The 12,429-nt window shown below is 29.5% G+C and overlaps 1 protein-coding gene across 1 annotated transcript in view; it reads right to left on the reverse strand.

The window, feature by feature from the left end:
• Positions 1 to 12,429, reverse strand: part of LOC124359305 (adenylate cyclase type 8) — a 212,209-nt gene that overhangs the window by 46,073 nt on the left and 153,707 nt on the right. The window contains 4 exon segments of the mRNA XM_046811933.1: positions 492 to 683; positions 4,943 to 5,043; positions 5,260 to 5,422; positions 5,779 to 5,872. Of these exon segments, the coding sequence (XP_046667889.1) occupies positions 492 to 683; positions 4,943 to 5,043; positions 5,260 to 5,422; positions 5,779 to 5,872 (550 nt within the window).

Here is a 12,429-nt window from a genome sequence, read left to right on the forward strand (position 1 = left end):
TCCAACTGCCCTTAATTTGGATTATGCCTTGTATTTGTATAAAAAGATTAACACCATAAATGTATTCATATTTTTAAACTGAATTTAGTAAATTTTATTCATTCATAGTGGAAAATAGGATACTGAAATCTTCAGTACATCAGTAATAAGAATTTACACTGTAATTATATTAAATTCTTCTGTTCTTTTTGCATGAATATGAATTATAAAATAGTCATACAAAATCTCTCCTAAAAACTGGCCAACCATTCATGGTGATAACTTACATAAAAAATCCCACATTATACAAGTTAATTGTAAGTAAAAAATTAAAATTAGTTTAGTTTTTTACTTACAGTTAACTTCTAATTACAGATAACTTGTTTTGTAAAGTCAGGTCTACAAAACATGAAACAAATACAACAATTCTTAATGTTACATGTAATAACAATCAATCAATAATTAATTGATTTTTTAAATTTTATTAGTACCAGAAAGAAATTTATATTTACTTTAACTTCCATATCAGGCTGTTTGAATGTAAGTGTCCAGGCGTTGACATTCTCCTTACGTATTCGCTGGTTGCTCTCTACCTCTATGTTGTTGTCCATGATAACATCCACCTCCTCAGCAGGAGTAAGGGAGGGTGGAGGCTCAACTGGGGGCAACTCATCAACATCCAGGTCCTGCCCGCTGGTACTTAGCTATAGGTAACAACAGGTAGTAAAGGTATTTGCGTTTTAAAATTCAAAAACTATAGTCTGAAAAATTAACTACTCCGAGCATGATGCATCTTATAAACCCAATTTTAGTTTGAAACTTGTTACTTTTTTATTACTTTATATTTGCCACAAGCTAATTATGGTTAAGAAAAAGAACTTTTTGTATCTTTTCAAACAGAATAACAATTCCACTATATGCAAAAGCACCTTTATTTATATGTTAAATAAAACACATATTTAAAACCTATTTTTGTTACATTGATCAAAGATTTTCTTAAAAGCTTTAAGGAATAAAGTGATTATCTTGCTTGAAAAGTGTTTTTTATATTTAAAATGGATTCTTAAATGAAGTCTATTAAAATCAGTGTAATATCTAATGTTCATTACATCAATGTTTCATATTGATTATTTCTATAGTTAATTTTAAGTATTTAATGTTTTATAAATGTTAATATATTGGTTATATGACAAATTATATTCTATACATTATATATTGCCCTTTAGAATATATACTTTTTACATATTGATATGACATATAAGACATTTTCTGTAATATGGTGCAATATTTAAAAATAAATAAAACAACAACAACAAAAATCTGGATGTCTTCTTAACTGTTTTGCAACTAAACTACGCCTGGTTTAAATCTTTACAGTGTTCTCAAATGGTATCATTGTTTCAATTAAGCAACTGTAATATTTCATTTAAATATTGGTTACAAGTAATAGTCAAAATTGTTATTCCTATTTTTTTTTTTTTTTTTTTATAAGAACATTTTACAAAGTGCTAAATGATTTATCTTATAAATGAGCTGGATGAGTTCCAAAATAATTTCCAGCCTTTTTCACACATTTTAAACTCTAAATAACAGTTTATTTTAACCTAATAAGTCAACGTAAACAAGTAATTCAAGTCACCATTATTGATGGCAAAATATTCCATTGAAATCTGGATAAACAAAATTCTATTGCATAAGCATGATTTGTGTGTTATCATAAAGCAACAAACATTTTTCTGTCAAAAGCACTGCATTCGCTTTAGGTAGCAAATATAATTTAATATCCAACCATATAAACTGTATGGAACAATCAATAAACACACATATCTGATGGTTTTATTTCTTTAGGCCTTTTGATATTAATGATTTCTTCATCCGGTGACTCTAAAAATAAATGTATTTGTTATTACATTTTATGTGCAGATCTACCTACACATAGTTATCAATCTGACTTGATTATCTTTCTCAGGTCCAGGTGGACAATACATCAACTGTGCACCATACATACTAATCATTTCATTCATAAACTCAGGAATATTCTGAACAGAATAGACGTGATATAAAACCTTTTCTTGAATCTCTTTGAATAGACTATAGTCAATAGTCAATAGTCAAACTACTTTATTCTGTAATATGTACAAGGTACAAAGAATAGCGTCACTACAATGAAACTAAATACTAATATTAATTTTAAAATATAAGTAAAAAAATAAAATCGTAACATCTTAATAATTTATCTTCAATTCTTCTCTAAATGAATTAATTGGTTTTTGAATTGAAATATTCCACAAAAGAATATAGAGACAAATTAGTTAAATAATCTTTGACTTCTTTTTTAAATTTTAACAGATCTGTTTCCATTATAAATTTTGTTGGTAAATTATGTAAATATCTAACACCTCTGTAATATGTTTTCTTTTTGTAAAATTCGAGATTGTGTTGATCGACATGTCTATTAAAACGAGTATTATATGTATGTTTATTGGTTTTTAGTGTCGGATCAAAAATTGTTTTACATAAATTATTGATTCAAATATGTGTAAACCAGAATATATGTCAGAATTCCAAGTTCAGAAAAAATATGTTTAACAGAATCTATATAGGTATCTTAAATTTTTCATGATTCTCAAAGATTTTTTTTTAGGACCAAAAGCCTATCTAAATTACTTATTGTTGTTGCTCTAAAAATGCTTATTCCGTAAGCATTCTATTCGTTTTCATAACTAACTGGATGTACTGATTACTCCTTTAGAGCAAGGTAAGCTTATTTCAAAGTTGCTCTAAGTTTATTTGCCTAAGCTCATAAACTTGGAAGGAGTTCAGAATACAAAGTCCAGTCTATTTACGTTATCCATGATTGGCTAATAAGTTTGCCCAAAGTACAAGTAAAATACATTTTTTACAATTAAAAACCAATTCATTTTTGTTTAATGATTGCTTCATAAACTTATTCCGAAGACAGCATCTAGTTTCTAAACAAGTTGCATTTATCAAACCAGATATCACTTTGAGATTATCTCTGGATTGGGGAACATTATAATATTCAATTAAACCTTGTACATTGTTAAATAAGCCCATATTCCATCTGTGTAAATTCTGAAATGAATACCAGAATAATCTCGAACAAAGCATGGAAATAAAGAAAAACTTAATAAGTAGAAATATTAAATTACATGAAATATTTTGGCAAGAAGATTCTTTTAACATTAATCTGCCTTGTTGTACAAAAATAAACTATATATTGCCCTATGAATTTTGAAAAGGAAAGTGTGATATGAGAAGGAGAATATGGGATAGTTTTGAAAATGAAAATAATACTCTCTGTTGCCTCAGAAGATAGTCTTTCCTAATTTTTTTCATTATTTACTCAAGGTAAATTTTATAGCAACTTGTTTGGTTCTTCTTGATGACATGCCATTGCTCTGCCAAACCATAAATGTAATCTGATATAGAAAGTAAAACAGGTTTAACAGTAGTAAATGTCTTTAAGAGCCAAGTCAGAAGAATTGAGATTTTTTGCAATTTTTATGATCAAGAAAAATACAATTTCTGTTCCCCAAACTAATACTGGTTTAGCAAATATCAGTGGAATCATAGAAAAAAACCAGAATGCTGCTGCTTCCAAGTATTTAAGAAAATAGTTACAAATTTTTGGTAAAACATCTTCAATTTATCAATTGAAGTGAATTCCTGAGCATCAGTTGAACAAATGATGATTCTCCTTTATCTAAACCTTGCTTTTCGCTTTATAATGTTGATAACAAACCTTTCAAGGTAATTTTGGCCTATTACTGTAGCCAATATCAAACATCTGTGTTTTAATCATCATATTGTATTCAACTGTACAAAACATTGTATTGAGTCTGAAGCAGACTAGTATGATAGCAAAGTGGCTTTCTTTAACCGTAGATGACTGTTGGCATCATCAAAAGATATCATTTTGTGGTTTGTAATTTTACTATCGCTAGTACTCTTACTTTATTTACTTATTTATTATTTTTTATACAAGCAAAAGATAAAGTTGTAATGGTTCCAACCGACACAAAAGATGATTATGCTGGAGGCAACTGAAATGTACAATTGGTGTGAATTACATGAGGCTTAATTGGAGAGTATGAATTAATCTAATTCTGTAGTTAGCTATACTTAGAAATTCACTGTGCAGTATGAATAGGATAACCTCAAATAATATATCAGTAAAAATATCTGAATAGTTTTTTGCTTAACAAGTAATAATAATTATCAAAATGTTCTGCATATACTTTTCAGTGCACACTACTGGATCCAAGAAAACTTAATAGGTGGGGTATATGAAAGGCAAAAGGTTACATTTTGTCAAGAGGATCAATAACTTGTTTCCCATACTTTAACATTTTGTACAGTAGTGTTATAATATGGCCATTATATTTGGTACCATTATGAAGTTGAGTAAATTATTGTGAAAGCAATTAAGACTGGCCATTTTAAGCCCAGACATAGCAATGTTTTGTCATGATCATTATATTTATTAAAAATAGAAAAAAATCAGATGGAATTTCGATTATTAGAAATAAATTAAAGTCATCTGTGTTACCAATAAAAATGGAACAAGTATATAGAAGATGTTTATAACATTACAAATAAACTAAAAGAAATCATCTATTCAAATTGTTAATGCATTTTTTACAGCAAGATCAGACTAAGATTCACATTTATTCAATGAATAAATTAAGTTTTATATAACTATATCTTGTTTGACATTTTTTTTTAATTCATATGTTTTGAAAGTATACTCATAAGAGAAATCAGGGTAAATTAATAAGTGAAAATAAATCTTAAAATTGTGATTAACTCAAACTAAACAGTAAATTACACTATTTATTATTTTTACAAAAAGATGTAAGTGGTGTGTTTTACTTATGTACTTATGTTTGTTTCGATTAAATGAATATAATAATAAGGTGTCTCACAATTGTGTACTTACATTTTCAAAAGGTATTTCAGGAGTCCATTCATCTGCAAACCCCAAACTATTGTGATTGCCATGATTTCCATTGCTGTCTGTCTGTTTGATAATGTTGTGACCTGTAATAAAAGTAAAGTTTAGAAAATACACAGAACATTTTAAACAATGGTAATCCAAAACCAAGAGGTCTTTCTCAAAAATGAAAATGGTTAAGTTTTATTGATATTCAAAGGCTAGTTCCAGTGTCTGATAAGTGTAAATTATAATAATGAAAGAGGTAAATAACAAAATAAATGTTCTTTTATTTTTCACAGCTTAATATTCATATTACGTACGGAATGTATGAATCGGAGTCATATTAGGGCTCTCTCTGTTGACAGAGTTCGTCAGCTTCTCTTCCTCAGACCACAGTGCTGGTCGAGACGCTCTGTGCATCAACCTCTTGCGAGGTTTAGATGGTTCCTTCTGTTTTATCAGGTATGTTTCTACTTCATGTTCCTGTAAAGTTTTCAGTTTGATTATTAGACACAAAAGTACACTTTTTGAAAACCTCACGTTGAAAATATTCTAAATTGCACTGGACCAAGTTAATGTGAATTTATTAATGATGATACATTAATGTATTGATAGAACTCCACTTGTATAGCTTAAATGAATAGCTTTGGATCTTTATAAATAATTGAATAATAAGTGTCTTCTCTATTAAATAGTTAAAGTTTATTAATATGAAGTACAACATACAATTTGTTAACATAAGCTACATATTACAATATATTCCTCAAAAAATCTCAACAACCTCAAACAAGTATACTAAATTGTTCTTAAAGGAAAGAACTGAATGTGTGCAATTGTACCTTAAGATAGCTGTCTCTGGTGTCACCATGACCTGGTTCTACTTCATAGGCTCCCTGTAGACATTCCAGGGTAGCACTAGAAATATGCACCCGTCTGGAACAGATATACAACAACATTATATACAATTAAAACATGTTGCTTAATATGAAAACACTATAATCTGTGTGTTAGCGCGTGTTGTGTGTATGTCTATAAATTAATAATGGTATGTGTAATGAATAAACAGTAGGTATCCTGTTTCAAATGAAATATACGAGAATTAAATTATAACATTAAGGTTATGAAAACTTAGAAACGCTATACATTTAATGACCTGTTACAGGAACAACTTATCATCAGTTTTAAAATTATCTTATGGAAGTATTAAATGGAGTGAACATTTAAAAAGTACATTTTTAAATTAAATCGTAATAACAAAGAAGGACATTAAAAGTAAAGAAATTAGAAACAGTAAATACCTTGTTCTGTTAATTAATAGGGTTATATAAAAATAAGAGAAGGTTTCTGCCATTCTACATAAAAATTCTCATCTTAAATTTTAAACAAAAACACATTATTTAACAGAACAAAGTATTTATTGTTGCTAAATGCATTGATTTATTTTCAATGCCCATCTTTGTTAGTATGAGTTATGAGGGATGCTGACATGGGATATCTTCACCACGAAGAACAAGGGCAGTAGATCAAACAAATCTTTCATGATATTCAGTATTAACACTGGCAAGTACTCTGAACTCAAGAGGAAGCTATAAGTTAGTAATGTGTGGACAAGATGTAAATAACATTAATCTACCTCACCTCCTCACAACAATTAAAGCACTACAGCCTGGTTTATGGACTTTTTTTACAGAGGGCCACGTTTCCTGGGCCTGATATTTGCCTCCCAGCCATTCGGTTTATCGTGCACTCTCTTCCAGGTTTAAGCTGTGTCAAATCCCAGGCCTTTACAAAACCACGAGACCTGAGTGTTTGCTCTGCTGTAATGCTGAACATTCAAATATGATGTGCTTGGCTGTTTCGTCAGCCTCGCCACATTTCCTGTACATTGTTTCCTGAACTAGAATATCTATTCTGTTCAGGTGGCTTCGGAATATCCAATGACCTGTAATAAAACCAGTCGTCTTACGGATCTCCGTTCTACTCATTCTAAGGGCATCTGCTGCAATGTTTCTTGATGGTCCGTTGAGCATCCGCTTTGCTTGTACGTTCCCCTCAGTTTTTCTCCCATGTTGTCAGTGTTTGTTAAACACCCACTTGGCAACTTATCTACGTGCTAAGTTATATGAAACCCCACACATTGGTTCAGGACCAGTAAGAGGACAGTTCCTCTATGTCCAGAAACACATGTTAGAATAACTTTATTGGTTTTCCCCAGCATTTTCATGACGTTATGGCATTACCATACTGTGAATCATATGCAACTAAGCGTTGAAAAAACAAAATACATAAATTTTTCTTTAAAAAAAGAAGTAAATTTTTCAGTACCGATTTTATATAGGTGTGCAGATTGTATTAGTCAACAAATTAATTGTAAAAAAAGTAAATGTTCTGTTTTGGGTAAAACCAGTGAAATAAAGTATTTAGGTGTATATGTTGATAGTGAAATGAATTGGAAGATACATATAAGTAAATTAAATAGTAAAATAAATAAAATCCTAAGGTTTTTCTATTTTTTAAAAAGTATGTGTAGTGAGAGAGTTTTGCGTACAGTTTATTTTTCAATGGTGCAGAGCAGAATAGAGTATGGAATAGTATTTTGGGGCAATACATATATGTCTTACTTGAACTCAATATATCTACGGCAGAAGCATTTGGTAAGAATAATCTCAAATAAAACTAAATATGAACCTTCTCGTTCATACAATACCTAAGCAACAAAACTTTTTTACTACAGCCAATGTAAATACCTGCAAATAAATTTACAATACTAAGAACATATAATTTTATTGCACCAAAGATTTTTAACCAAATACCTGATTATATTAAATATTCATACAACAAAAATATTTTTTTGAATAGATTAAAATCATGGCTCTTTCATTTGGAAGATATTGAGTTTTTGTTTAATATTATACAATAGCTTACTTATTCAGATGATCAGTGTTTATCAGTAATGTATGGTTAATATTTGTACGTAAATATTTATTTATTGTTAATACAGTTGTGAAGTCAATATTTTTGTTTTATTATGTATCTGTAGTCTATGTTCTGCTTCCTTGTGGATGGTGGTACGGGAAGTCAGGTGTTGTTATTTTCTCTTGTTGCAAGTTGCATTTGTTTATTTCGTTAACTGTGGATAAATTTTTTGCTAAGGCACAACATGTTTGTTTTTTTGAGACCATCTTTGTCAATTTTCTTAAAAAATAATTTTTTCTGAGTGCTATTGTTTTTTTTTGTAAGTACTGTAAAGGAACCTCTGAACAGGCTTGCCTTAGAGGCCCTAGATTTTCTTAAATTTCCTTCTTGTGTCAATATTTACCTACTGTAATATGTACATACTGTATATTGTAATAGTTAAGGCTGTTTTCAATGCAAAACTACTAAGTTAAGTAATAAAATAATGGTCAGCCTGACAAGAGAATTATTAAATGTTGAGATAAAAGTGTACATTTTGTTAACTGTTGAAATTTAAGAAAATAAAATTCTTTATTCTTTATTCTTATTCTTTATTTGAAATACAGCCATGGTTGGTCAAGGCCTGCAGATGGTTTAATACTATCCTTATTCCTTTTAACTTTTTATTTAGACTATCTGTAACAGAGATATCTAAGAATCAGAGAAACAAAAAATAGTTACTCCTCAGACCAAATAGATTGAAAACATTTTCTCATATTATTAGAATATACGCGTTTAAATAAAATACTTCAATAATGGCTTGCACACTGTTGACTGAATAGATACAGTAAATTAGTGATCTTAATAGTTTTAGACTAATTTTTCCTACTTTACTTTAATAATCATAAAGTTATGATAAAAAGCAAGAGTTAATAGTACAGTGATAAACTTTTAAGCACTGGTTGTTTCAAGAATGAGGAAAGTGAAAACAAAGTTAATCTACTTGGTAGTCTAGTGATTGGACTTAACATGAACAATTTGTGAGTTGCCTAAGAAGTAAGTTGCTAATTCTAAGTAGTAATAACTTCTCCAGTCCAGAACAAAAGTAGACTCTACTTGGTAGTTACATCTTAAGGTCGAGATACAAACTACTTTCTCTTTTATGAAATATTCAATCTACAGATAGCACAGAATATAATTCAAATAAAGCTCTAATTTGCCACTACAACTATTGTTTATAACCTTTGTTGGAGATCAAAATTTCATTTTAGTTGTAAACTACAGTGTATTCAATAGTTTTTCTACCTGATTTAAAAGTGCAAAACAGCCTTTTTATATGCTGAAAAAGAAAATATCAGTGTGTATTAAATTCAAAATTAACCTCAAGTATCAAACATTAAAGCTGTATTAGTTGTTTTTAAATAGTTTTATTCAGGTTATATAAGTAAGATTATTCATTTCAATCATAAAGATGTTAAATAAATTGTTATATTAAAATTTTTTCCAATTTTTACATTTAATTTATTATACTACTTGTATAACAATAATTACCATAACAGTAGCGTAGCCGGAAATTTCGTTCAGGGGGGGGGGTTCGAAACCAGGGGTATCCAGGGGACGTTTTGTGAGTTATTTGCCAATTGAGATCACTGGTAAAAGGTAAAAATACCAAAAATATGGAGTTTTAGTAATTACGCCATATAGAAAGTGGAAAGATTTAATAGGCAAATTCACCTCTCACAGCAACTCTAGTACCACAAATTTTCTTGTATAGCTACAGAAACTTTAAGAAGTTCGATTCTGGCCGAGTAGAAGGCATCCATGTGATGTTAGATTCACAGGAGAAGAAAGAAAAAGAACAAAACAGAGCTTCACTCAAGCATATAATTGACACAATTATATTCCGTGGAGAAAATGAAATACCCCTTCTGGGACATTGGGCCACTGATGGCCAGAAACCCTTTAGGAAAGGAGGGCAATGTTCGAGCGTTGTTCGGGTACAGATCAGTCACGAATGAAAGTTTAAAAACCACATCTTAATTAGGTACTCGTGTACAGTTTAATGATAGCAAAAACGGAAATACTAAGTTCAAGTCCAAAGTAGTTGAAGTTCTAATCAGTAGAGTTTTTCAGATGTAATTTCCGACCGAAAGTGATTTTTTTTTAATAATTATATACTCGTTTACAGTTTAATGACACCTAAAATCAACATTGTAACTTAATTCTAAGCATTCATTTTAAGTCCTCAAGACGAATTTGAACGAAGTGGTCGCTAATGTACACTGTTTGCCGTGTTACGATTCAGGTTAATTTGTGACGTCACGTGACCGCGCCCTATACAAATACTGTGATTACACTACACTACCAGAAAGGCTGAGCACAAACTTATTGTTTGATACTTTATAATTTAAACAAAAGGACAATTCTATTTTTAACAACGATCACTTTAATCAATTAAATCAATTAATTCAATGTTGTAGACAAGAGTAATGATAACTATCATTTCTTTCCCCTGCTCCATGCTTAATTTATTTTTTAATGGACCCCCCGGACCACCCCCTTCGCTACAGCACTGACCATACATTTCTCTCTTGGATGTTTTCTCCGCTTTTTGCACTCTTTTGAAATTGTAATACGCCCCTGGAATAGGGTAACTTTTCTGATTCGTAAAGAGTTGTAAGTATAAAACGTCATGATTTTCCAACAACAGTAACATAACATCATTTTTTATTTTGTAATTTTTCTGAGGTAGACTATAACGTTATTGTATTTTATTTTGAAAGATTTTCATTTGGGAACAATATCTCATGTTTAATATTTTAATTCTGAACATAATTTATCAAACAATTTTTAACATAATTTTCATTAAAACAACAATCACGTAACTACAGAAAACAGTATAAATACAAATCATTCATATACTGTAAACACATTGATTCTTACATTTTTACCAGCTTCTTCTTATTGGAAACTAAATGCTTAATATATAATCAAACACTCCAATAAATGAAAGATTTTTATTTTGTGAGGCCTTTCGTGCTCAAAGAACACATCGTCAGACCCACATAACTGAAATAACCCACAAAGAACCTGAAAAATGGATATCTGTGTCTTACAACAATTTAACTACAGAAATTGCTAAAAGTTTTTAAAACACATGCCAGTATTAATGTATCCTCAAATTCCAAAATAAAACTAAAAAACATATTAGGAAATCCAAAGAATAAAATAGACGATGAAGAAAAATCTGGAATCTATCAAATTAATTGTGACAACTGTGATTTAAAATATATTGGCCAAACAAAAAGGAAAATAAAAAAGAGAGTAAAGGAACATAAAGCATGTCTGAAGTATCAGCAAGAAGAAAGATCGGCCATGGCGAAACATGCACTCCATACTGGACACTGCTTTTCACAAGTCAAATTATTAAAAGAAATCAATGACAACAAATTCCTCGATGCTTACGAAACTATTTTTATGCAGAAGAACCAAAATTATTTAGTAAATAATGAACCTGGACCTCTACAAAATTCACCGTTACTGCCTTTAATCTAATTAAATATTAATTTTTATATATACAGTAGACATGCTTCCTGGCCTTTAAAATCTTATCTCTTTGTATTTTTCAAGACATATGTTTTTATTTAAATCTAAATTGTTTTTATTATTAATTTACTTTTATTTCAGTTATGTGGGTCTGACGATGTGTTCTTTGAGCACGAAAGGCCTCACAAAATAAAAATCTTTCATTTATTGGAGTGTTTGATTATATATTAAGCAAACATTGATTCTTAATCATTCCTTTCTGGATTCAACTTTAAAACAGCTTTCATTAAAATAATATGTAGAAAATTAATATGATGTACAAGTCATTTTACATGAATATCTTAAAAACATTTGAGTATGGATTATATAAAACAAGAAATTTATTATATATACAATAGATGTACTCAAAAAGCACAATTTTTTATTGTATAAAACATAAAAAACTCTTGGAGGTTCTTCTCATGTAACGTTGAAGGATTTATTTCTGTTTTCAATTAGATTCAGACCATTGGGCACAATTATTAATATTTTTACTATTCAATTGGAAAGTAAATTACTGTTATTCACCCAAATGTTTATTCAAATATGGTAGATATGTTCGTATCTGACGTGCATACTCAGACAGTTTGGTACAAACTAGAAAGTGCCAAGAAAAGTTACAAAAAGTTGCCAATTTTAAGTTGTATCAGCTCCTATCTGGAGAATCGTAACCTACAACTAGAGAGTAGTTACTATAACTTTTTATTCACATCGAACTTAGATATAACCTGAACATAGTTATGCTTTAGCAAAAACTACATCTTTATCCTCACTTCACCCAATATTTTGTTGTTTCATTAAGCCTCAACTTTATAGTAAAAATCTTCTTTACTCTTATCTTTACTTTGATAATACAATACTGCGGTAATGATATTTCTTAAAAGCATACATTTTAAAAGTAAATATACCATTTTCCACAATAAATGTAGGCAGACATTATCTTTATAAAATTTCACACGCTGATATAAAAGAATAGAAAAAGCTATTATACTTAATATTAGTATTAAATG

Source organism: Homalodisca vitripennis, chromosome 4 (genome assembly GCF_021130785.1).
Source record: "Homalodisca vitripennis isolate AUS2020 chromosome 4, UT_GWSS_2.1, whole genome shotgun sequence".
Taxonomy (NCBI): domain Eukaryota; kingdom Metazoa; phylum Arthropoda; class Insecta; order Hemiptera; family Cicadellidae; genus Homalodisca; species Homalodisca vitripennis.